The sequence below is a fragment of the Chamaea fasciata genome, unplaced genomic scaffold (genome assembly GCF_029207755.1).
Source record: "Chamaea fasciata isolate MVZ Bird 193981 ecotype frontalis unplaced genomic scaffold, bChaFas1.0.hap1 SCAF_24, whole genome shotgun sequence".
In the NCBI taxonomy this organism is placed as follows: domain Eukaryota; kingdom Metazoa; phylum Chordata; class Aves; order Passeriformes; family Sylviidae; genus Chamaea; species Chamaea fasciata.
In genome coordinates, this window is record NW_027094109.1 from 6,807,344 (window position 1) to 6,831,100 (window position 23,757).

Consider the following 23,757-nt stretch of genomic DNA (forward strand, 5'->3'; position numbering starts at 1 on the left):
CTTCCTCAGTTTTACCTTATCTACACTGGTACTTCCTCCCTCTTGCCTCCCAAATTCCTCATCTGGAGTACCTATGGGAACCAGGGAACCCAGACAATCTCGGAACAGCCATCACCGAGGTCCCCACACCTCTTCCAAAACAAAAGGCAAGGGACGGTCTGTGACTACCCAGGAGAAATCCAAGTGTGGGAGATGCCCAACCAGTTGGGCAAGGGCATTTTTGCGGGAGAATTGGCAGCCAGGTTATGGTAGTGGCAGCGTGTGACCCTACTCTCCCCTTCCCCCTGCAGTGCCACAGCTCCGCTGGAAATGCCAATGCCATCAGTGTCACAGGAACTTCAGTGCCTGATGATGTAGGACAGTTTTTCGCCAGTTTCTGCCAAGAGAGCTGAGCCCCACTGGCTCCTCAGGTGGAGCCAAGTTGCCCAGGTGCCCGAGCCACATCTCATCCACGGGTCCGACGGCCGCGCTGCTGACAGCGTGGGGTCTGCACAGATACACCTGGATCCTGCAGAGCCCCCGGGGGGCCCTTGCTGGGACATCTCCATTTCAGTATTGTTTTGTTAAGAGAAAGGTAGAATCCAGGCGTGCAGAGAACGCAGAGCCCTTTGGCTCAGCAAATCTGAGACATGTCTATTTCCTGCTGATTTACCCAGGCCCGACAAAGCATGGGCTTGGACGGAGCAGAAAGCGGGTGCCGGCCCCTCGTAGTTTTGAACCTTTCTCTCGCGGTTTTCCCCTGGGGCGCATCCAGCCCTGGAGCATCCCAGTCCCCCCGCGCATCCTCCATCAGCCGCCCTGCTCGCGGCTTCCCGCCCGGGCAGCACCGGGCAGCGCAGGCGGACACGTGTCGGACACAGGACCAAGACAGGGGAGGGGGTGTTATTGTTGCTGTAATTAAAAGAAAATAATTCACTTTAATCAGTACGGAGGGGCGCGGCCAGGGCAGAGCGCCGGCTGGGGCCGGTGTTCCCGGCCGCCGGTGTTGGCACGGGGGAGAAGGGGCTCGGCGGCCGGGGCGACGATCGGGGGCTTCTCGGGGGCAACACTGCCAGGCACGTGGGCGGACACACGGACAGGCGGACGGGCACCGGCGGACAGACGGACGGGCGGACAGGCGGACGGGCACGGGCGGACAGACGGACGGGCACGGGTGGACAGGCGGACGGGCACGGGTGGACGGGCGGACAGGCGGACTGGCACGGGCGGACAGACGGACGGGCACGGGCGGACAGGCGGACTGGCACGGGCGGACAGGCGGACGGGCACGGGCGGACAGACGGACAGACAGACGGACGGGCACGGGCGGACAGACGGACAGACAGACGGACGGGCACGGGCGGACAGACGGACGCGCACGGGCGGACAGACGGACAGACAGACGGACGCGCACGGGCGCACACGGCCCCGGCGGGCGGCGCGGCCGGAACCGGCGCGGCCGCGCGTGCGCGCTGTGCGGCGACGGCGCCGCTGCCGGCGGCCCCATGACGGCCGAGCCGCGGGCCCGGGGCGGCGGCGGAGAGGTGAGAGCGGCGGGGCGAGACCGCGGGGGCGGCGGGGCATGTTGGGGCGGGGGAGCCGCGGGGCGAGGCTGCGGGGCCCCGAGGACGGCGGCGGGCGGCGAAGCCCGCGCGGGGCCGGGGCCGGCCCGACCCTCCCAGCGCGGCCGCTCGGGGCCGGCCCGCAGCGCTTCCCCGCTCCGCTCGCTCTGGGCGCCCCGTCCCGTCGGGCCGCGCTGCCGTCCGCGCGCGTTTCGTTGGGAATAACGGGCTCCGCGCGGTAAGGCGCGCGATGCGCCGGTTCCACGGGAACGGGCTCGGGCGGGCGCTCAGACACGCTCCTGCTCTGCTGGGAGCAGAAACGCGCGTTCGCTCCCCGCCGCCCGGCAGCGTCTCCTGGGCAAGTTAACGAGAACTGTTGCTCCCAAACTTCGGGGCTCTGCGCACGCTGTCTCTGAAGGGACCCGGACCGGACCCCGACCCGGACGCGAGGCTGTGTCAGTGCTCAGGGGACTGAAGCCCAGACCATCCCGAATTGAAGCGGGCTCTGCACTGCTCTGTAGTATCTCTGTGCTCTTAGGACCCAAGAGATGCGTTTCAGAGAGGTCAGAGTTGCAGGGTGGGATGGGATGAGGGGGTCAGCCCTTGGGTTGTGCGTTTGAAGTGGCATTAGTGCAGCAGCCGTGCCCCGGTCTCGTGGGGACGGTGACCAGGCAGTGCCCGCTGTGTGCATCTTGCACACGTGAATGCAGAACGAGGTTGCTGCCTGCTGCTGCTGCTTCTTGTGATGGCTGTTGGTTTGTGACCGCCTTGGCCAGGAGCGTGGGCTTTGTTCCTGCTGCCAGCTGGGGGCTTCCAGCCCTCTCCCTATCCATTTTCCCCCACGATGAAAAGCATGGCTGAGGTGCAGAGGCTGAAGGCCAAGGCTCTGTGTGCCTCTTCTGTGCCGCAACCTTCCTCCTCCTCCCGTGCAGGTGTTTCTGGAACCCCCTTGAACTCCTGCACTGCATTTTCTCTTTTCCCTGTTCAGTTTCTCATCGAAACAAACTTCTGAGGGTGGTGAGTCACCTCAGAGCAGGGAAAACAGCAAAACCTTTCTGTTCCATCATTCCTAGCTGACCTTGTAATTTTATCTCTAGACCCTCCTTCCTCTCAGCCTCCTGGTTTTGTACTCATCTCTTGTTGCTGTAATTTAATACTAACAGGATTTGGGTTTGGTTTGTTATTTTTCCAGCAGGTAGGGCTTCGGTTCAGTTTGGGTTTGCAAGTGCAGGGTGTGTTAGCAGCGGCAGCACACTGGTGTTAATTACCAGCTACAGAGCTTGTTTTACAGCCCCGTGGCGATAACCTCAGAAAGCAATAACCAGACTAGTTATGGCAGCAAAACCACGCGCACTCCCCAAAATCTTGACAAATTGGTTGCATGGAGAGCGGTTCCTGGTGGCTTTTGTGGGCTGCCAGGCAGCCATAACCCTCTTGAAAGTGCTATGGGATAAGCTCTCTGCTGTTAGCACAGACCTTTTCTCGAAGGCTGAATAAAAGCACACAGAAATAGTTGAAATATTGAATGGTAACTTAGAGCAGAGGATCAGTAATTGGCTTTTATGCTTACAGCAGCCTTTGTGAGTTCTCTGTTTCGTGGAACAGAAAAACCCCAGAAAGTCGCGCCCTGTCCTGCCTTGGGTTTCATTATTCTAATGCAGTGTATTAGCAAGGGTGTTTGTGAGGTTTTTTTCTCCACTGGAAAAATCCGCCCTGCGGCATAAGGTGGGGTCAGCCGACATGCACAGCACACGCTAAGGCAGCAAAATTAGCAACATGATTTAAGTGGTTTGCATTTGTGAGAGTCTGCCTGCCCCGAGCCTCTCAGCCTTGGCTCCTCATCGGTCAGCTCCTCCTGGGGCTCCTGAGGGGTTCCAGTGCGTCTTGGCTTTCCTCAGGATAAAAACAGTGCGTGGAACAAGTTGAGGGGGATTGAGCACACATAGGTGCTCTTTCTTGTAAAAGTTGAGCAAAAGTACTATCATAAATGGGACTACCATGAATAACTTGACAAGAAAATTGACACCAAAAATAATCTAGGAGGTTTTTTAACAGCTGGCACAGGTACGTGCTGTCTTTGTGTGCGGAGTAGCATCCATCACCAGTATGGGTGGGGGGCTCAAAAGTAGTTAACTCATTACTCACTGGGTGGAACTTGTGCTCCAGTGCCTTGGAAGCATCTTGGGTTTTTTCTCAGTGGTAATAGTAAGTAGAAACTTGAGTTAATTTTCCTGCAGCTTTGCTGGTTAAGATTAATTAAAAGTGTGATCTTAAGGAACTGGGATTGATCGGGTTGTGCTGACTGCAGGATCCTCGACAGCCTCTATAAATCAGGATACACGACGCAGACCCAGCAGTTGTTCCTGCTGTAATGTCCTTCCCATACCACATGCAATGCCAGCTTTATGGAGCTGCATCTCAGTTGTCACCAGACTGAGCTGGTAGCAGCAGCATCAGCTGCACTGCAGCCACGAACAGGGGTGGTGGGACCCCCAGCACCAGGAGGCTCCTTGTGGAGAGCTGCCTCTCCTGGCAGTCATTGACTGAGGTTATTTGTGTTTGCCACGTGCAATGGCCACCCTGTGGGAAGCCTAGGCAGCAGAGATTTTACAAGTCTGGTAAAGAGAATTTCTGTAATCATTTGTGATTTGTGAACCAGTTGTGAACCACGGCATGGGGCCTTGAGCGGCGAGTGTCTTGCCAGACCTCAAGTGGTTGTGGAGTGGGAAGGAGGAGCAATAGCAGGCTCCTGGGCCCTTGCTCTGACACCTTATTGTCAGTAAGAAGTGACATGCACAAATGGCATGTGCCACCACACTGAAAATAGCTCCTGACAGTGCCCTGGGAGCAGGCGGCTGCCTTATATGTCCTGCTGCACATGCCGCTGCCCCGGGGGGTGGGGAAGCCCCTTCCCACCACAGGTGCTGCACATCCCACAGCTGACAGCAAGGAGAGCCTGTCCTCCCAGGCCTGCCTGCATTCTCCTGAAGATACAAGGGGTTGAATGTTAGTCTGTGAATTTAGCAGGGAAAAAACCTGAGTGCAGCGTTCGAGCTGATGTTGGTATTTGCATTAAGCAAGTGTGACTGGGCTGGTGTGTCAGTCTGTCAGAAGAAAGGAAGGAAAGAAACAGTGCTCCACTGAGCCCTCTCAAGCCTTGCAGAAACAGCTTGATGTCCATCCTGGTCACCTTTTCACATGAACTTTCTTTATTTCTTGTACATAGGATTGCCAGGTGCTCTTAAACCAGATGAAAGAGATCACAGGAATTCAGGATTCTGCATTCCTGCTTGCCGCTCTAAAGGTTTGTGTATATTGCCATTGTTGTGGGGAAAGAGAGTTCTGATTTTGTCCAAAAAGTCAGGCAAGTCCAGGCTCCCGCCCAGCATAGCACACAGGTGTTTGCTGATGCGTTTGTCAACTGATGATGAGCTGGTCCTTGTTAGAATGATCCATGTGTGGCCTGTGAGAGCAATCCAGGATCACCCTGGATGCGTGAGAGGCAAAGGGTCAATCCTTTGCTGTTCTGCTCCTCATTGGTGCTTCGCTTTCCCCTACCATTCCACCAGGCTGCTGATGGAGATCTCATGGAAGCAGTCACCTTCCTGACAGAGGACCCTGCTCCAGAGGCAGTGCAGAGCCCAGCTGCTGCAGAGCCATCCGACTGGGAAGGGAGCGTGGTGGGCAAGCAGCTCGCACAGGGTGAGCTCCACCTCTGCTCACCCCTACAGCTTCGTGTGTTTGTGTGAGCTCAGAGGGGAAGTATCCATCCTCCCTGCTTCTGCCAGCAGTACATCCCTCCACCTTCTGTTCTGGTGCATATTTTGCCAGTACTGATCACTTAGTAGTGTTTTGATAATGTTTGGAGGTGACACATCACAGTTAAAAAGCTGATGTTCCTGTCTCATTATTTCAAGAGCTCTGAACTGTTTCCTTAAGCTCTGAATTTGGCTGTAAGGAAATCTGGGTAGTATAAAGCTGCATGCTCTGCCCTGTTCTCCTCATTCAGCTCACTCAGTGGCTTTTAGGTTGCATGGCATGATCTGAACAGGGATTTCTTTTAAAACCTGAGCTAGAAAATTTTGCTTGAATTGATTGAAGAGCCGTATTTGTGAAGTGTGATGTTTTCTAGAATTTCCTCTTAAAGAGAATGTTTGCTGCTGCTGGTGGAAAACTGATCAAAAATCTGCCTCCACTTCTAGATGTTAGTGCTGTACCTGCCCCTCACAACCAAGACAACTTCTGTCCTGCCAACACTGTCAGGCCACTGGAATCACAAACATCTCTGTCTGCAGAAAGGGATGCAGCTGAAAGGTCAGTGGAGCTGTAAATGGCACCCCCACTTTGGTTTCCCCGGGTATCATAAGTGGGTTCTGGAGCTGGTGACTGTAGAACAAACATGGATCACCTGCCAGGTGGACTGGCTGGCTGGAGGGGAGTTTGATTCCTGTAGCTCTCGTGAATCTTTGGGAGGTTTTTTACAGCACAGTGTTTATCCCTTGTGACAGGCCACAGGACACCCATTCTGCTGAAAACAAAAACCGCTCCAAAAGGAAGCGCTGTGAAGTCTGGGGAGAGAGCCCCAAGCAGAATGACTGGAGAAGAGCAGGTGACTGGCCTGTTGGAATGAAAAATATTGGAAATACATGTTGGTTTAGTGCTGTTATACAGGTAATCAGCAAAAAATTCTCTTTTTCTAATACCAAACTTGCTGTGCTCTTGGAGTTGGAATGTTTCAGTTAGAAGTAACCGTGCAGCAGTTCTGTGAGGGAGTCATCGTATGCAGATGAGTAAATGTGACCCTGCTCAAACACAGAAACTTCTGGGTTTATGACTGTGATGTGTTCTGGGCCTGTACAGAAAGAGCCAAGGAGCAGTTAAATAGACTTTGCTTAAAAATAGCCACAGATACAGAGAATCTGTGTCTGTATGCAGGGAGTTATGCAGCGATGGCCAAGTGCCTGCTGAAATGATAAAAGCTTGCCAGGCAAAGTGAACAGATAATTTAATTTTACTGCAGTTATTGTTGGCTCGATAACACATGGTGTATCGTATTTCAGTTAATGGAATACACTGGCATAGATGCTTGGACAAATAAACAACTAGGCAGCATATATTATTAGTAATGACCTGAAGAAGAGACAATAGTAAGTGGAACTGAGCAGATTTGTCTCTCCTAACCATTTTACATCAGCAGAGAGATGTTAATCATTTGTCTTCAGCTCTGAGGAAGTAAGAAAGCTGCAAATGGGTTCTTCTCACCATGGCTTGCTCTTGGGTGCTTTTCTGAGCCTGCCTGTGCAGAATAGAGTGATTTTCCTAAAGGGTTTATATCTATCCTAAAAATGGCAGGATGATATTTCATCCTTGGGTGGGTACAAACATGCTGATGATCTCAAAGGTCTGTTCCAGCCTAGTTAATTCTGTGATTCTGATTCTGTGCTGGTCCAGCACAGGGACTGCTCACATTGTAAATGTGTGTTGAGTAGCACGGGGCCATTGGGAATGTGAAGTTTGCAAAAGAAACCTCTCAAGTCAGAGTGAAAACAGGGCATCAGATTGCAGTGAGTCCAATCCTTGCAGGTGCTGACCAAGCTTTACCTGTCCTCTCCTTTCAGTCTCTGTTTCAGTTGCCAGAGTTCCGGAGGCTGGTCCTTGGGTACTCTCTCCCACAGAATGTGCTTGAAAGTTGTCATAGTCACACTGTAAGTTTTGATTCAGTAACACTGTCAAGTTTCCCTCTTTTGTGGTGTAGCATTCTGCTCTTTCTCTAACCAGATTTAATTTGGGGCCATCTGAGACCAGTGGCTTTAAAATCATCTGGCTACATTTAAGATAAATTTAGGAAGTTCTCAAAGACAGAATCAGGATAGAAAAAAAAAAGCTGCTTTTTGTACCCCTGTCCTCTAGAGCCTTTAACTGCTGTGTGGGGAGATGTTTTTCCCATAAAACTTCTTTGGCAGCTCCAGATAACTCATTGGTTTACATGCATGGTAGAAGAACGAGTATTTGAGCCAGCATGCAGCTGTTGGGTACCTTTTACATGATGGCATGTGGTGTTCAGTAGCACTAAGTTTCAAGATGATGCTTTTTAGAGCTGCAGGAGGGCTTTAACTTTTCTTCTTTTCGCAATGCAGGGAAAAAGAAATATTGCATTCATGCAAGAACTTCAGTGTCTGTTTGCATTAATGCTGGGGACATGGCGTAAGTTCGTAGACCCTTCTGCAGCACTGGAACTCTTGAGGGACCTGTTTAGATCACCTGAACAACCACAGGTAAAACCACACTGAAAAGCCTTTTGCTCTCTTCACTCTAGCAGTCACAGCCACGGCAACCCCATTTTGCCTCATCCTGCTGGTACTTTCAGAGGCCTTTTCCCAAGTTTGTCAGCCAAGAAGCAGCTGTCCCTGTGTCATTAGAGCAGAATGTACATGCCTACTAATTAACCAGCCAGCGTAGCATGGCACTACCCAGTGCCATCTGCATAGTTGGGTAGGGATCACAGTAATTTCCTCTGATCTAGTGTTCAGATGAGGGGCGTTCGTTACCAGTCTAAATCAGCACAGCTCTTTAGTCTCGTGTAGCTCAGCTGAGTGGGCACAGCAATACCAGTCAGGTTGTGTTCAGTGGGTCTGGGACACCGGCAGACTGGGGGAGCACTTTCTGGTGGGTGTCACGATTTACTTTCCACTTTGGTCTCTCTTCTAGCAAGATGTGAGTGAATTTACACACAAACTACTGGACTGGCTGGAGGACGCATTCCAGCTCGCTGTGAATGTCACGTGAGTTCTGTGTTGTCTCAGGAGTTTGACCTAAGGAGAGTTTTAATAAATGAGAGGACTTTAGGGGAAAATTTTGGGCAAATGAGTGTTCTTTGTTTCCTGTGGATGAGGCTTATTAAGCTTGAAATGTTGTGTCTGCGTCTCCTGTTAGTGAGTGGGGGACTTCACTCAGTGCTGATATGGCCTGCAGGGTAAATGAGCTTTTGAGGGAGCTCAGCAGCCCTGGTGAACAGAAAAGCCCTGGTAGTTTGAAACTTCCTTTCAGAAGCTGACACCTTAACTTTTTTTTTTTCCACTCTTGCCAGTGTAAGTGTTATAATGGGCTTTGGAACATGAAAATTAATGAGAAGCTTCCTCTTTATTTAGTGCCTGGATAGAAAAATGTACTTTTGCCTGTAGCCCCCCAAGCAGAGGCTTAGGTTCTGACTTGGGGGTTTTTTTGCAGCCTCTAGGTGTAAATGAAAGTGTTCTTTTGCCCTCTGAAACAGGAGCTCTGGGGACAAATCCGAAAACCCAATGGTGCAGCTCTTCTATGGGACTTTCCTGACTGAGGGTGTCCATGAGGGTGAGTTAAGGCTGTGGTAGATTCAACTTCTTAACTCCTTTGAGTGTTTTGGAGTTAACCAGATTTTTTTGTTCTCTTGAGTTAGCTCATGGTTTCTCTATGGTTTCCATCATCCAGGCAACACTTTTTCCAAGATTGAGACCTTTGGCCAGTATCCCCTTCAGGTAAATGGTTACCAGAACTTGAATGAGTGCTTGGAAGGAGCCATGGTGGAGGGAGAGATGGATGAGGCAACAGCATCTCAGTCAGTGAAGTATGGACAGGAGGTTAGTCTGACCTTTTTTGCCAAGCCTGTGGTTGCTTGCTGTACAGGAGTGCAGCACACACAGTGCAGGGGTACTCTGATAACTTTAAATGGCAGCTGTGAGTGTTCTCTAAGGACTGAATACAAAACATGTTCTGGATACCTAGAATCTCATGTAAATGTCTGTTACTGTTAGGTGGTCAGACACTACATGTGGTTAGACATTAAGTCTCTGTTGATGTACAAAGATGTGTTGTCCTATGTAACCGGTTCAAAGACTTTATTTTAAATTGGAAAGGTCAATGTCTGCCTCTGAATCAAGTGTGATCAAGTCTCTCTCTTTCTGTTGAAGCCTACCTGTACCTGAGTAGGGGGAGACCTACTGCCTCCATATTTTCAGAGGGTAAAAGTACAGTGCTTAACTCCATGGTATGCCATTTGGAATTTGACTCTTCCTCTCTATTGTGTATGATTTGAGGTTTTTCTTCTTGCTTTCACTCGTATTTTCTGACTGTGATGATATTATTTCTTTTTTTTTTTTTTTTTTTTAATCTCACTAATCACAAACCAATCATAAAAAAATTAGTTGCAGCAAGATGAAGAAGCACCATTGCATTCAGCATCCTCTGTGTGTAAATTCAACTGAGAATTTTTCTTTCAGCATAACTCTTTGAAATAGTGTATGAAGCTACAGAAAGTAGCTGGGGATCCTCTCTGAATCCCCTTAATCAAGTAGTTTGCAAGTAGACTGAGTGAGAACGAGGATTTTGGTGCTGCAGGAGGACTCCAGGTTTGTTCATCACTGCATGTGATCTGCCTCAGGAAAGAACTCCCTTGGCGGTTCTTAGATGATGTGCAGATTGTGTGTAGCCTCTGCTGATTTGTGAAATTCAGTGCTGGGCTTGTTAATAATCCATCAAGCTGGATGCATCAGGCAAGGACAAGTAACATTGAGAGCAATTATGAGGTTTTTTCACAGTAAAAATGTAAAATGGAAGCATAAATTTCTAACTTGTAAAGTTTGGCTTTCTGGCTAGTCACTCTGCGAACAAAACCTAATTCATTGCTTAAAGACAGAGAGACTTTTAAATCAGTCTGAAATCATATAGGATCAGTCTAAAATGTGCCATTAGCAGTCATATTAAAACAAGTCCCTTTGGGGGTATTTCTGCTTTTGTTACAGCGCTGGTTTACAAAACTCCCACCAGTTCTGACCTTTGAACTCTCCCGATTCGAGTTCAATCAGTCACTAGGACAGCCAGAGAAAATTCACACCAAGCTAGAGTTTCCCCAGACTATGTATATGGACAGGTGAGTTGTCCTGTTGTACGGTATGTTTACAGCTATTGCTTTGTTATAAATAAAGAAATTAAAAAGGTTGTTTGGATGAGCAAGGAAAGATTCTAAAATATTTACAAAACATTGTGGATGTTAGAAGTGAACAAATCTTACCTGACAAATGGAGATCTCTATTTCTGTTTAGGTACCTCTACTGCAATAAAGATGTTATTCAGATGAAAAGAGAGGAGATGAAGAGATTGAAGGAGAAAATGGTGACTCTGCAGCAGAAACTGGAAAGGTGAGTGGTCAGCTGGTTCTATTTTTATGCCCTCTGGAAGAGGCAAGTATTTGCTTTTAAATGAGCTTTCCAATAGCTGAGAAACTTGTAGAGAAGGAGAAACAGCAACATGTTTATTCGGAAACATCTGGAAGAAAGAAGTGTATTTTTAAAAACCTGTCTCTTCAATGGTTTCTAAATTTTACTGATACCGTTACAGAAATAAATTCTTTAAAGGGCAGAGTTGACACTGTCACCTGCACTGGCAATGAAGGTGAGGAAGCCCAGTAGCACATTACAGAAAAAGTTGTTCTTCTCTTGTCCCATGAGGTTTAAACCCATTTCATTCCTTCATTCGTACAACACTTTGCTTCCTTCCGTAGGTACATGGAATATGGCTCTGGCCCAGCCCGCTTTCCACTGCCTGACATGCTGCAGTATGTGCTTGAGTTCATTGCCACAAAGCCAGCTGTGGCTGTTTGCTCTGCTCAGAGCTCTCAAACAACACTCCTACACTCCCAAGCCAAGCCTCGTGTCTTGGACATGCTTTCACAGCCAAACGGGTCAGTGAACAGAAATAAAAAGGATGCACAGGAGAACACTTCACCTCCCAACTAAATGGTCCTGGGTGGCATTCCAAAAGTGGGTTATTTATCTGGGCACTGGTGAACACAATGCTGTAATGTGCAAATGTTTGTGCAAGTAATGGGTCACTGCTTTGCTGCTCGTTTGGTTCTGTTCATGTAAATAGAACACTACATCTTGGTTTACAAATCGAGATGCAAACCTTTCTCCTTGTCCAAAAGCATCCCTATATTCCTTGCCTAAGCAGCAGTTAAGAACTAAATTACATTCCCTTTTTGGTTAGGCTACTCGGTTTTTTGCTTCATTGACCAGTAAATTACAGCAATATTGGATTATTATAACCCTGGCCAGCATGGTTGGTTTAGCTCTCTAAATTAAGCTGAATAAACTTTCTTAGTAGTAATGGAAGATTTTTTTTTTAACATTGCTCATTGTGGATTTGTGCTTAGAGAGTTCTATAAGAACTTTCCTTAGTGTTTTTCCTATATTTTAGTTTGGTCTGTGAAGGAAGAAGCACATTTCAGTGTACTTGTTCTCTCTACATTTTATACCTCTCTGGAAAGGAAATCCTGCTCCAGCTCTGGAGTAATTTTTGTTTGGTTTATTTCATATTCTTTTCCAAAAAAAAGAGAAACAAGAGAAAGATTAACAAACCTGCCCAACACTCTTGGATTTTCTCCACAGCATACAAGAAAGGACCGATACTAGGACTGAAGATGAAGCCTTCTTTGTGGCAAATCCTTCGCTGCAGCAGAACTCCAGTGTGGAGCTCGAGCCTGCTGTTTCACCAGCAGAACTGTCTGAACGTCCAGCTCCTCACGTGGTCTCCGAGGAGGAGCTGAACCTGGTGCAGACGTGTCTGCAGCGATGGAGAAACGAGATCGAGCAAGACGTGCAAGGTTGGCCCCAATGCATTTGTAGTGATTTTCCTCCTGAATGCCCACCTGGTTTCCCCTCTGTAGGTTTGCTGGATACAGCCTGAACTACAAATAATTTTGTCCCTGTTTGAGCTCTGGTGTTGAGTCTATCTGATAGTCTCTGCATGGCTTCAAACTCTTTGAAGTGAAAGGAGCTAGCATAGCCTGATGAGTAGTCATTAATTTTTACGCATTTCTCTCATTGTTGATGTTCTTGGCAGATCTGAAGGAGTCTATTGCCAGAATCAACCTGTCAATCAAACAAATGTACTGTGACCCTCTCCTCCAGCAGGTAGGAAATGCAGCTCCACTACGTAAATATTAAACTAGTATTGCTGATCCTCATTTTTGTTAGTAGATGTTGGTTTAAATTGCCCTCTTCACTGTATTTTTACATTTCCAGTGATGAACCAGAGAAAGATTTACTTATGAAAATCTTGTATCTTAAAACTCAGTTTTCACATAGGAAGAAATGTGTCAGATTGCTTGACTCTTATGCCATGCTACTCCTACAAACAGTCCCACTGTTTGTGTACAGAGGTCAGGCAGAATCAGTCCCTAACTGCACATCTGAATGGTGTCCATGTGGCTTTGCAGGTTCCCTATCGTTTGCATGCAGTCCTGGTCCATGAGGGGCAAGCAAATGCTGGGCACTACTGGGCCTTCATATATGACCCGCCTCGGAAAAGGTGGCTCAAGTACAATGACATCTTGGTGACAGAGTCATCGTGGGAAGAGCTGGAGCGGGAGTCCTTTGGAGGCTTGAGGAATGCCAGTGCCTACTGCCTGATGTACATCAGTGACCAGGTGTCCCGTGCTGGTGCAGGTACAGAGCCACAACTGCTGGTTAATGAGACGTTTGTGTGCTGGGGTGTCTCTCTGGCCTGCATCATCATTATGTTCCTCGGCTTCCCCAGCACAGCTGTCTTTTGACAAAGCACAAAACTTCACCCCAGATAGGACTGAAATAATCCACTTCGTGCTCGATTCATTTCTAAATCCCTGATAGGGCTGAAAACTGCCAGGAGAAGCACCCAGGTGAGACTGGAAAAAGCACTTCATGCGTGAATTACCTGTGTACCGACTCACGCTCCCCTTGGCCACGTTCAACATGCATCTAGTGCTAGTGTTCTTCATTCTGACTTTTCATAGTGTTTATATGGCAGCATTTGTTTCCTCAGGGCACGTGAAATGCCTCCTACTTTATCTCTCCCCTTTTTATCACACTTCCTGACTCGTTTGCTTGGTCTTTGGTGATTCTGTTATGCTGAATTTAAATGTGCAGCTTTTTGTGCAGCTTTTCCCTGAGAGGTATTGGTATCTGAGTGGCTCAGATTTGGTGTATTTGCAGTGCCAGTGTATAAATAGTTTTGTGGAGAAATTGCTGTGCACGTGGCTCTAGACATGGCAAACAGCTGTACAAGGACCCAATAATTTCACGCGTGGCTCATTTTGATGTAATAAATGAAAAGAAACAATGGAGAACTGACATTCTGTTCGTTGCTAAATGTGGCTGATGAGGATCTGGAGGTTGTTCTTTGTTTTCTTATGACAGTTCTGAAATGAACTCATGGGGTGGTTTTTTCTCCTATTTAATGCAATTTTTTGTTGTTTTTTAAAGCATTTTGCAAAGGGTGCATAACAATATCTGCTGTAGAAAGTTGCCATTTGCTTTTGAAAAACTTTAGGACTTGTCTGAAGCTGATGCTGCTTGGATTTTCTGCTGTTTTAAAAATGAATACTAGTAGAATACTGGAAGTAGATCTAAAAAGCACTAAGAAATATCAGCATGACACTCGTGCTATAGAACCCATTCAGTCCTTACCTTTACCTGCTGTACAGTGATGAAAGGTGTGTCAGCCGTGGCTGAGCTGTGAACTTTCCAGCTGTTGGCTGTTCAGTGCTGTTCCCTGTACAGCAGGAGCCCTTGGATCAGGATGTGTCTGACCTGCATCAGCAGGCACTGGTTCTGGAATTGCTCTGTGTAAATGCTGTCCAGTAGTAGAAAGAAACAGGTGTTTGTTTTAGATAACTCTGTAGATTTGTCTTTATTTTTGCACCTTTCCCTCTGGATCACCTTAAATTACAGAGCCAGTAGAAAATTTGACTTCATTCCCCTTTTATCCCTCAGCCAATTTTCCTGTGGATGCTCATGATACTGTATGTGTGCTTAGTCCCTGAGGGTGGTGCCCTGCCACAATGTGTCTCCTCATGCCAGTCTTGCATTTCCTCCAGATGAGGATGAGGGCCCAGAGGCTAGACAGTTCCAGAAAGAAGTGGAAGCTTTGTCCCCAGAACTGAAACACTACATCCAGGAGGACAACTGGCGCCTGGAGCAGGAGGCAGAGGAGTGGGACGAGGAGCAATCTTGCAAGATTCCTCAGATGGAGCCTTCACCTACTTCTGAATTGCAGGACCTTTCCTCTGAGTCAGGACCAGGTAATCTCACTCTCAATTTGCAAACTGTGTCAGAACCAGGAACAGCCAGCTGGTCACCAGTACCACTGTGTTGAAGCCTTGCACAAATGTGTCAGAATGCAGGAGCAGGTGTGAATGAGGCAGCTGGAGGCTCTGCCCTGACAGTACAAAAGGCTGTTCTGCTGGTTTTGCATGTGCATCCCTCCAAGCCTGTCCCCAGAAATGCTGTTTCCCATTCACTTAATCATCATAGGCTAATACCAGTTCATTTCCAGCTTTTTCTTTTTTTCATAAATATCGAGTGGACAAGTGCTGTTCTCTGGAGTGGGAAACGTTACTTGGCAATCCCTGATGACGTGTGCCATTCCCACTGGAAAGGGGTACGCGCACGCTCGCGTGAAGTGCCTTCACCTCTGGGATGAAGGCGGCAGCTGTGTAAAACTGCATGGACAAGCTGCAAAACATTTTAGAAAGAGAGAGAAAAAATCCTGCAGCTCTTGCTCACGAGTCCCACCCATCTGTCCTGACAGAGCAATCCTCAGCCTGTGAGCAGAGCGTGCGCACCCTGTCCTCGGAGCACGCCCGCATTGCCAAGGAGCAGACTGCCAAGGCCATCGCCAACACCGCCGATGCCTACGAGAAGAACGGTGTCGAGGCAGCTCTGTGTGAGGTAGGAGCTGAGCCTTGGCCCAAGAACCTACCCCTTCTTGCCTCCATGTTATTCTTCTTGATAGACCTTTGCTTTTCCCACTTCCGTGAAGTTGTGTAGCTGTTCCACATTTAGCTCGGTGCCCTTTGCCTTTCCTGTATTTTGCTTTGGATTTTCTTACTCTCTTTCTTCTTTCTCTTCTTGGCCACAGCGCAAGGAGGTAGAGCCGCTGAAGGCCCATCCCGGAGAAACATCCCCCACAGTTCAGGCAGAGCAGCCCCAGGACACTCAGGAAGCAGAGGCTGCTGCCCAAACTAGTTCACAGGTCTCTGAAGTGGAAATCCCCAGTGTGGGGAAGATTCCCGTTAGATCCGATGCAGATGGATATAATGAGGAGGTACAGATCCCAGTGCAGGGGTTAATTACTGCTGCTTGTTAACCTGTAGCTTTGTAGTTAGCTGGCTGTGAGCTGCCCTAAGGGTGGGTGTGATTGTGTCTGTCATAGGAACAAGCCCTGTACAAAGTTAATTTTCCCACTGTGGAAGGGAAGGGGGACCACGTCATTCCATAATTCCATTTTTAAATGTCATCGGAAAAGGAGCTCTGTAAGAGCACTCAATTTGTCAATATGCATGTTGGTCATAAGTCCTCTTTCTGGCACAACTGTATCAAAATTGATCCTACCTGTGTTAATTTAGTTTCAAGTCTCTTTGCCAGCTTCAGTTACTGTTTCAAGCCCAGTCAAAGACCTTAATCCCAAGAGCATAATTTGCATACCCTTCCCGCTGATTTTTTTGACTTTAACCACTCTCATACATGCTCAGGCAGTGTTTTGGAAGTTCTCTCACTTTAACAAGCTGGATTTCACACAAACACTGGGGCTGTCACTCCTTGAGTAGGTTTGAGATGTTCTTGTGTGATGTTGGCTCGAGGAACTGCTGCATCACAGGTTCTGCATTCATTTTACTTGTCCTAGGAAGATTGAGTGGAACATGGTGGGGTCATGGCCAGTGTGCTTTACCTTCTCACTTGTTGAATTTAAAAATTTAAGGGTTTGGAGTGACCAGCCTTGATATCTTTAACTGCATGTAAAGTGCATGTGATGGGTAGAGTCAGTAGCATGCGAGTAACTCACAGCCCCAGTTATCACACCTGTACTCATACAATTTCCTTCAAACTTTACCTTTTGAAAGTTACTTCCATTCTTCACTATGCCGTCTCTTTTTTCCCTGTCCGTTACTGTTTTCCTTGTTCCTGTCTGTGTCTGTTCTCCTGCTTTCGTGGTAGGTGATGCTGAGTCCAGCCATGCAAGGTGTCATCCTGGCTATTGCAAAAGCCCGCCAGACCTTTGATCGTGATGGGTCTGAAGCAGGGCTTGTTAAGGTATTGATTTGTTTGCTAAATCAAGTAGTATGGATATCTGTTTTCCCAGAATAGAGAGTGTGTGCCATATTGACAGATCAGGAATGTAAAGGGAATGATTTGTGCAGTTTTTGTTCTAGTTAATGGCCTTTGCCCTGCATTTCAGTTCCTGCTCTCTTACGGTGATGAGGTATCTGTGGGTTCAAAACAATTTTTAGAGCTTGTAAGAGAACACCTTCCTCACAAGACAAACAGCAACTTTCCTTTTTTCTGCTTATTCTTTTACTACTTTAAAATTTGGTTTTTTGCTTCTGAACATACTTGCTTACTGTGACCTCTGTTGTCAAAGATGTCCTCAAGAAATGTCTGTGCGAACAGGGGTTTGAAAGTATAACCACTGCTGAATGCTGAAGCTGGTGTTAAATTTTACAGGCAGGCAGATTTAACTAAAAATACCACATGGAAAGAATCATCTGTGCTGGTAATCTATGGGAATATAAATCACAAGATACTCTTGTGCCTCCTGCAGGTACAAGTGTGTCCCAGTTGATTTTGGCAGCCTGAGCACTTGTCAGAGGGTTGCCAAATCTGTGTAAGGCAGCTGCACCCCCTCTCTCAAAGGCATTTACACACCCCGGCACTTTTGGAAGCTCACACTTCACATGTGTGCCTGGCTGTGGAGGCCAGTGCTTTAGAGTAGAGGTGTTGGTGGGCTTCCATTCACCACTGGAATATCACCAGCCGAGGAGGCTCAGTGTCACCATAGGAGTCCCTTCGAACAGGACAGGTTTGAGCTCCTGTTGGCTGCTGTGGCATTCCCACGGGCAGACAGGTGAATCTGTCAGTACGTGTGTTCCATTGGCAGGCATTCCATGAGGAGTACTCCCGGCTGTACCTGCTTTCCAAAGAGACCCCAACCCCCCAGAACGACGCCCGGTTGCAGCACGTGCTCATCTACTTCCTGCAGAACAACGCTCCGCAGCAGGTGGTGGAACGGACCCTCCTTGAGCAGTTTGCAGACAAAAACCTCAGCTATGATGAACGGTGCGTGCCTGGAATTCCAGGGTAGGCTTTTCCCACCTGGGAAAAGTGGCCGGGGCCGCTCTTGAGATTTTTCTCCTTTCTGCTCACATGGAGCAGGTCCATCAGCATCATGAAGGTGGCACGGGCAAAGCTGAGCGAAATCGGTCCTGACGATGTTGACATGGAGGAATACAAGGTAAGGGACCAGAGAGCTGCTTCTGATCCTTCTCACTGTCCTGCCTGGCTCTGTCCAAATTGGGAAATGGGGAGCACAGCAAGGAGCTGTGTGGCCAACACAGTGGTCACTGGATGCCTGTTGGCAGCAGGTGTCTGCAGGAGGGTGCTGAGGGAGAAGGAATAAAATGGAAATCTGAGCTTGCAGTGTCTGCAGTTGGCCGAATTCATTTGTGTGTCACTTATGAGGAACATTTAAACACTTCAAAGGGTAGAATCGGAGACCCCAAAATAGGCATGTAAGTGTTTCAGGTGAGGCTGATGCTCTGCTTCCCTCTCCTCCTCCTCACAGAGATGGCACGAAGACTACAGCCTTTTTCGTAAAGTCTCCATTTACCTGCTGACAGGGTTGGAACTCTACCAGAACAGAAAGTAAGTTCCTCTCATTGTGTTTGGAGAAGATAAGCTGTAGCTAAAAGTAAAGGCCACTTTGACAAAAAGTTTTCTTTCTGAACTACAATGGCCTGTGTTTGAGGCCAGTGGGCACGTTTTTGACCTGCTAATAGCTCTTCTTGAATCCACAGTCGAGCTTGGTTAACAGTTCAAAAAATATGAGGCTGAGCTTCTGGCTGCCTGCCTGACAGTTTCTGAGAGTTTCCCCTAAGATTTCCCTTTGAGAAACAGAGCTTTATATTCTGTTTTCCAGAGACAAGTTTGTAGGAATGGTTGCCATCACTTTGGGATGTTTCACCTCGGACTCCTGTATTGAAATGAAACTGCCTCTAAATGGATGTTATGCTTCGTATAAACACACACTTTGGAGTCCTCTAGACTCAAAGGGCCTTGGTTTCCCCCTTACCAGTCCAGAACCTGTATTTTCCATAAATGGTGCAGGCTTTCAGAAATTATTCCTGGTTGGAAACAGAACTGAATTCCAAGGTGGTTTGCAGTGATAAGCCACCAAATTCAGGTGGGCAAATGGACATGAGGCATGACAAGAGCAGCTTAGAATTCCGCCCAATTGACCTAATCCCAGTCAGCTGTTCTGTTTTCTCACCTGAAGCTTGAAATGTGCGAGAGACTCAAAAGCACGACCCTCTGCCCTTCGTGGGGTGTCCTCTCATAGTGCAGCTCCTGGAGCAGTACAGAGAATGAACACAGAACAAACACATTGCACATGGACTTGGTTTTAAGGGGCTCTGCCCAGACACTTGTTTGGCACTCTGGGCAAAAAGGAGCAGGAAGGCTTGAGATGGGCCATCTGTTTGTTTGTGCTTAGGCAAGAAAATACAGCTTTTCCCATCAGGCCTGATGCTGTTCCAGCCAGGCCCAGCAGGAAAGGTTTCCTGAGCTGGGCCAAGGGAATGGCTGCACTCCTGGCCCTGGCAGAGCCCGAGGCCTGCAGAGCTGACCCTCTTCTTCCAGGTACCAAGAGTCACTCACCTACCTGATCTACGCCTACCAAAGCAACACCAAACTGCTGCTGAAGGGAACCAACCGAGGCGTGAGCGAGTCGCTGATCGCCTTGTACAGAAGGAAGTGTCTCCTGGTTTGTATTGAGCAGCTCAGCACTCACTTTTGGAGAAGAGGGGAGGGAGCAGCCAGAGCACCGTGGTAGCCAAGACCAGTATAACTGTTTCTGTTATGTCTATTTACACGATTCTGCCTCTTGCTGAGTACCAGCAGCAATATGGAAAGCTAATATTAATCATATTATTATGACTATTAAAGAACATGCCACATAGGCTTCAGAGAATCCAGGCAAAGGCAGATCTGGATCGTGCCATCTTCAAAGCAGAAGTGTAAATAAGTTGTATGCTCTCTGTACATAGATGCAGTAAATTGCATGTGTGTGTATGAATATATAAACTTTCAGCTTTGTTTTCTATGGTGTGTTTCCCATGACTGAAAGTGGCTTTTCCACCAGAACCTGGTGCTGTTAGTCCTTATTCTCTGCATGGCTGCCAGTGCAGGGCCCAAACTGGGCCTTTCCTGGATGGTTATCCATGGTCCATGCTTGTTCTTTACAAGCCTGTCCCCAATTCTCCTTCCACCCCCAGAAACTGAATGAGGTGGCAGCTTCTCTTTTTGTCAGCTGTGAAGAAGCTCATGTGTCAGAGGGTGTGAGCATCCTGAATGAGCTGATCATCCCCTGCATGCATCTCATGAACAACTTTGAGATCTCCAAAGAGGACCTGGATGCCATCGAGGTCATGAGAAACCGCTGGTGCTCCTACTTGGGACGAGAAGACATGGATGGTAGGAAATGGCTGCTGTTCATGGGGGCAGGGTAGTATCTGGGTCTGAATTGGGAAAGAATTGAAGGACCATCTAAATTTAAATTCCTGGTGTCTGCAGTACCGCCCATCAATGCCTCTCCAGTTTTGGGAAGAGAAATGCATTTGTATCACCCATTAAATCCTGTTACAGAAGAAATTGATCTTTTGCACTAAAACAAGCTGCAGAAGGGTCTCTCATCCCTAAAATGGGACAGCTGATGACCCAAGAATGGCTTAGAGTTCCCTTGAGGGGCTTGGGTCTTTTAGGGTTTCTCCCTGACTGGAGGTACCCAGGAATGGCAGGTGAATGCAGACATACTTGGTGGCCTCGCATGCTCCTCTTCGGGAGGGAGGAGTAGGTGTTATTAGAGGCCAAGGTCATGCAAGATGGAATGGGGGAGCAAATTTGGGGCATCTCTGCCTTCTGAAGAGGAGTTTGTCATTGTAAAGCTAAACATTGGTTCTGGGCAGCTGTTCTTGTTCTGTATTTTCTTCTGGAGTCGGCCTCTGTGGCTCCCCTCAGGTCATTTCTCTTCAGACAAATTGGTCCTGACTTGCCTTGACCTGTGCGTGAAGGTCTGGAGAGTCCCTGCAGAGTTTTTATCACTAACAGAGGGTAAACCTGATGAAAGAAAAATTATGCAAAAACACAGAGGTTTATTCTCAAGATACAGTTGTAAAAATAAATATTGGGTAAATTTATCCCAGTTCCTGGGCTGGCTGTGACAGCCTTTGCTTACACAGAAGGTTTTAAAGAACCAGAAGCTGAGTGCTCACCCCTCCCAGGTGCTGGGAGCTGGCTCAGGTGTCGCCTGCTCCTCTTCTTCAGTGGCTGTGCTGTATCGTGCACTCCAGTGGCATCTGGGCACAGTCTGCTCTGGGAGTGGATGGTACCAGCTCAGCATGGGCTGAACTGCCTTGTCGGAGGGGGTGCAGGATGTGAAGGCTCCGTTTCCCTCAATTGCACAGTCAATATTTGAGCATCACCCTGCAGCACGCAGTTATTCCTCACCTGACAGCTAGTTCAGCAGCGCCTTTCTCAGCGGGACGTGGCCCTGTCCTCAGGCAGCCAGGTGGCAGTGGAGCTTCCCTCACAGAGCCCTGGGCGGGCAGGCAGGACTCCAGCTGGTGCACGGCCTCCTCTGGGCCGGCAGCCGCTGCTCCTCGCTGGTGGTGGGCTGGGCGGCTCTCAGCACAGGGAGGGGAGCCTGCGAAAGGCATGACAGCTCCTTAACTCGGGGCCTGGAGCCCTCTGCCATTTGCTGCCACTGACCGTTTCCTCCTTTTCCCCTGACAGCAAAGGTGCAGATGAAGCTGGGTGAGCTGCTGCCCCGGCTGCTCGACGGCTCCACTGAGGTCGTTGTGCTGAAAGAGCCCCCGAAGATCCGACCCAACTCCCCTTACGACCTGTGCAGCCGCTTTGCCGCCGTGATGGAGTCCATTCACGGGGCCTCGGCCGTGGCCGTGCAGTAGGCCGCAGGCCGTGCCGCAGCCGCGCTGCCGGCCTGCCCGGGGCCTCCGTCGGGTAGTGCTGGAGGGGGGGAGGACGGGGGGCGCTTTGGATTCCAAGCTGTGTTCTTTGTACATATGGGCAGGTAAAAAGCAGTATTGCACTTGTGAGGCAGAAGGTAAGGCAGTAACAAAGGACCTGGAGCGCTGTCGCAGTGCAAGGCGCAGGCCCCGGCAGCACCATGGGGCCCAAGCAGGCTCCAGAGGTTCTTCTGTCCTGGCGGCCTTCTAGATGCAGCCCCTGGGCCCGTGATGGCACAGGAGCCCAACTCTGCTCAGCACTACGCACTGCGGCTGTGCTCTCGGGCACTTTCACAGCTCCTCGAATGGTCACTGCCAGGGCTTGCATGCTCCAATCCAGCCAGACTCCGGCTCACGGGAGCCTGGGCTGAGTGAGGAGAAGGCAGCAGGGAGCAGTGGCTCACGCTCTGTTGCGTGGGCAGTCGTGCACGCAGCTGCATGTTCTGGTCGAGTCAATCAGGCTTTTGCCTTTTGTATTCCAGCTGGCACCAGAAACCGCAAAGGAGCCTTCCTTGGAGAGGCACAGGCAAATCCTGGCAGTGAGGAGCCAGGACGGGGCTGTGAATTTGTGCCTGGCAGGAGCTGACTGGCTCAGGGCAATCACATCACCCCAAAGGATATTCCCCTCGTGGCCGGAATGCAAACTTACTTCTCCCCTGGGGTGGTTGGTCAGGGCTGGATTAGGGTCAGTGACAACTATGAGGGCTCAGATCGGCCCATTGTGTTGGTGGTGGGTGTTTGTGTTGACTTAGTTAACGAAGTGCCCTGTTGGCATTTCCTTTTGCAGTTGCCCTGTGCTTACATTTGAGCTGCAGCGGTTGTAAGCCAAAAGTTCTGAGTCAGTGGAGGGGGATCCTGTTTTTTGGAACTATGCAGAGTTTTCTAACAGTGCAATAAAAGCATTTGTTCTATGTTAGAATGAAAAAGCTCCCTCCATGTCTTTATTTGACTCTAGGGTTTTGCCTGAAGGTTCCTCCTGTACAAAATGTGTTGTCATTAGCAGAGCTGCCTTAGGATGGTTCCGCCATCCTGTCAGGTAGTGTTTTCCCAGTACTTAGGAATAAACTGCTCCAGTGGGAGAATCTTGCAGTCTCCCAGCGACTTTATGATGAAGTAGAACTGCCATTATCCACAGGCACTCTGGCTGCCAGTGTCCTAGCAGTGACCCATGCCTCCTCAGGGACCAGGGTGCTGCGGTGCCAGAGTGCTGCTTTTTCAGCTTGTTTCCCCCCTTGTTGTATGTGGGATGAGGCCTTCAACTCACTGCTTGGAGTGCTTGACTTTCGATGAATGGAAACTGGGAGCTCTTGAATAGAGCCCCCAGGCCATCACCCACCCAGAGGCATGCTTCTTCCTTCCAGCCAACGCTTAGCATTGCCAGGCAGCTTTTGTGCACTTGGAAGCAGTAGGATGTGGTTTGGGAAGAGGAGAGTCCATTTGTTCTGACTTGTGCAACAGTGGCTTTGCCCTGTTGTTTGTGTTGCTGCCAGAAGCTGAAATGCCCAGCCCATGCCCAAAACCTGCTTTAAGGAACCAACAGAGAGTGTCAGGAGTACAGAGTCGTGCCAGGGACAGCATGCTATTTGGACTGGGCTGGACAGGAGGAGTGTTCCCAGGCTGGAAGCCTTTGCTCACTGTCCTGTCCTCCCATTACCCAAACATTTAGTTCCAGCCGAAACAGCCCGTCTGCGCTCCCTGAGTTGGTCAGCCCTCCAAGGGCAGCTGGCAGGGGGTGCAGCTCCTTGGGGGTTAATGACCAGGAACACTGTCCCCGCAGTTCTACCTCAGTGATTCTTTTTCAGGAGCACCTGCCTCTCCTACTTCACTCTCAGCACCACCAACTCCGTCCCCAGTCCTGCAGCATCAGAACTCCCAGGGATCATCACTGTCCCCTCTCCTTGCCCACCCTCTCCTTCCTCTCCTCCAACTGAGCAAAGTGCAGGTTTCAAAATGGGACTTAGAGGGAGTGGACTTTGCTTCCCGCAGGAATGCCGCTGTCGGCTGGGCCTTCCTTGAGATGGGTCACGCGCCCACGGCTTTGAGCCTGCAGGGATTAAACCAGCGGTGAACTCAGTTTTCAACCAGTGCCGTAGCAGCAGGCAGGCCCCTGTCAGGACTCCGGGTGCTAAT

The 23,757-nt window shown here is 49.1% G+C and overlaps 1 protein-coding gene across 5 annotated transcripts; it reads left to right on the forward strand.

Moving 5' to 3' along the window:
- The first annotated feature begins 1,463 nt into the window (after positions 1–1,463).
- Positions 1,464–22,553, forward strand: USP28 (ubiquitin specific peptidase 28). Of its 5 annotated transcripts, XM_066203646.1 has the most exons (26): positions 1,464–1,523; positions 4,768–4,845; positions 5,111–5,243; positions 5,744–5,855; positions 6,050–6,212; positions 7,160–7,246; positions 7,679–7,816; positions 8,250–8,323; positions 8,812–8,888; positions 9,006–9,154; positions 10,316–10,443; positions 10,616–10,711; positions 11,074–11,253; positions 11,960–12,174; positions 12,414–12,484; positions 12,790–13,018; positions 14,428–14,631; positions 15,141–15,280; positions 15,471–15,656; positions 16,547–16,642; positions 17,487–17,665; positions 17,762–17,840; positions 18,171–18,250; positions 19,244–19,367; positions 19,879–20,077; positions 21,395–22,553. In XM_066203646.1, the coding sequence occupies exons 1-26, from the start codon at positions 1,485–1,487 to the stop codon at positions 21,568–21,570; spliced, it is 3,432 nt and encodes a 1,143-aa protein (XP_066059743.1). In that variant the 5' UTR covers positions 1,464–1,484; the 3' UTR covers positions 21,571–22,553. The 5 variants fall into 5 exon arrangements, with proteins under 5 accessions (XP_066059743.1, XP_066059744.1, XP_066059745.1 ...); XM_066203647.1 differs by lacking the exon at positions 11,074–11,253; XM_066203648.1 differs by lacking the exons at positions 15,471–15,656; positions 16,547–16,642.
- The last annotated feature ends 1,204 nt before the right edge of the window (positions 22,554–23,757 follow it).

Excerpts from the sequence above, each read along its gene's own strand:
- USP28 (XM_066203646.1), top strand. The coding sequence starts at position 1,485 with ATGACGGCCGAGCCGCGGGCCCGGGGCGGCGGCGGAGAG. Across the intron at positions 15,657-16,546 it reads CAGATGGATATAATGAGGAG|GTGATGCTGAGTCCAGCCAT; the intron begins GTACAGATCCCA and ends CTTTCGTGGTAG. Across the intron at positions 19,368-19,878 it reads ACAGAAGGAAGTGTCTCCTG|AAACTGAATGAGGTGGCAGC; the intron begins GTTTGTATTGAG and ends TTCCACCCCCAG.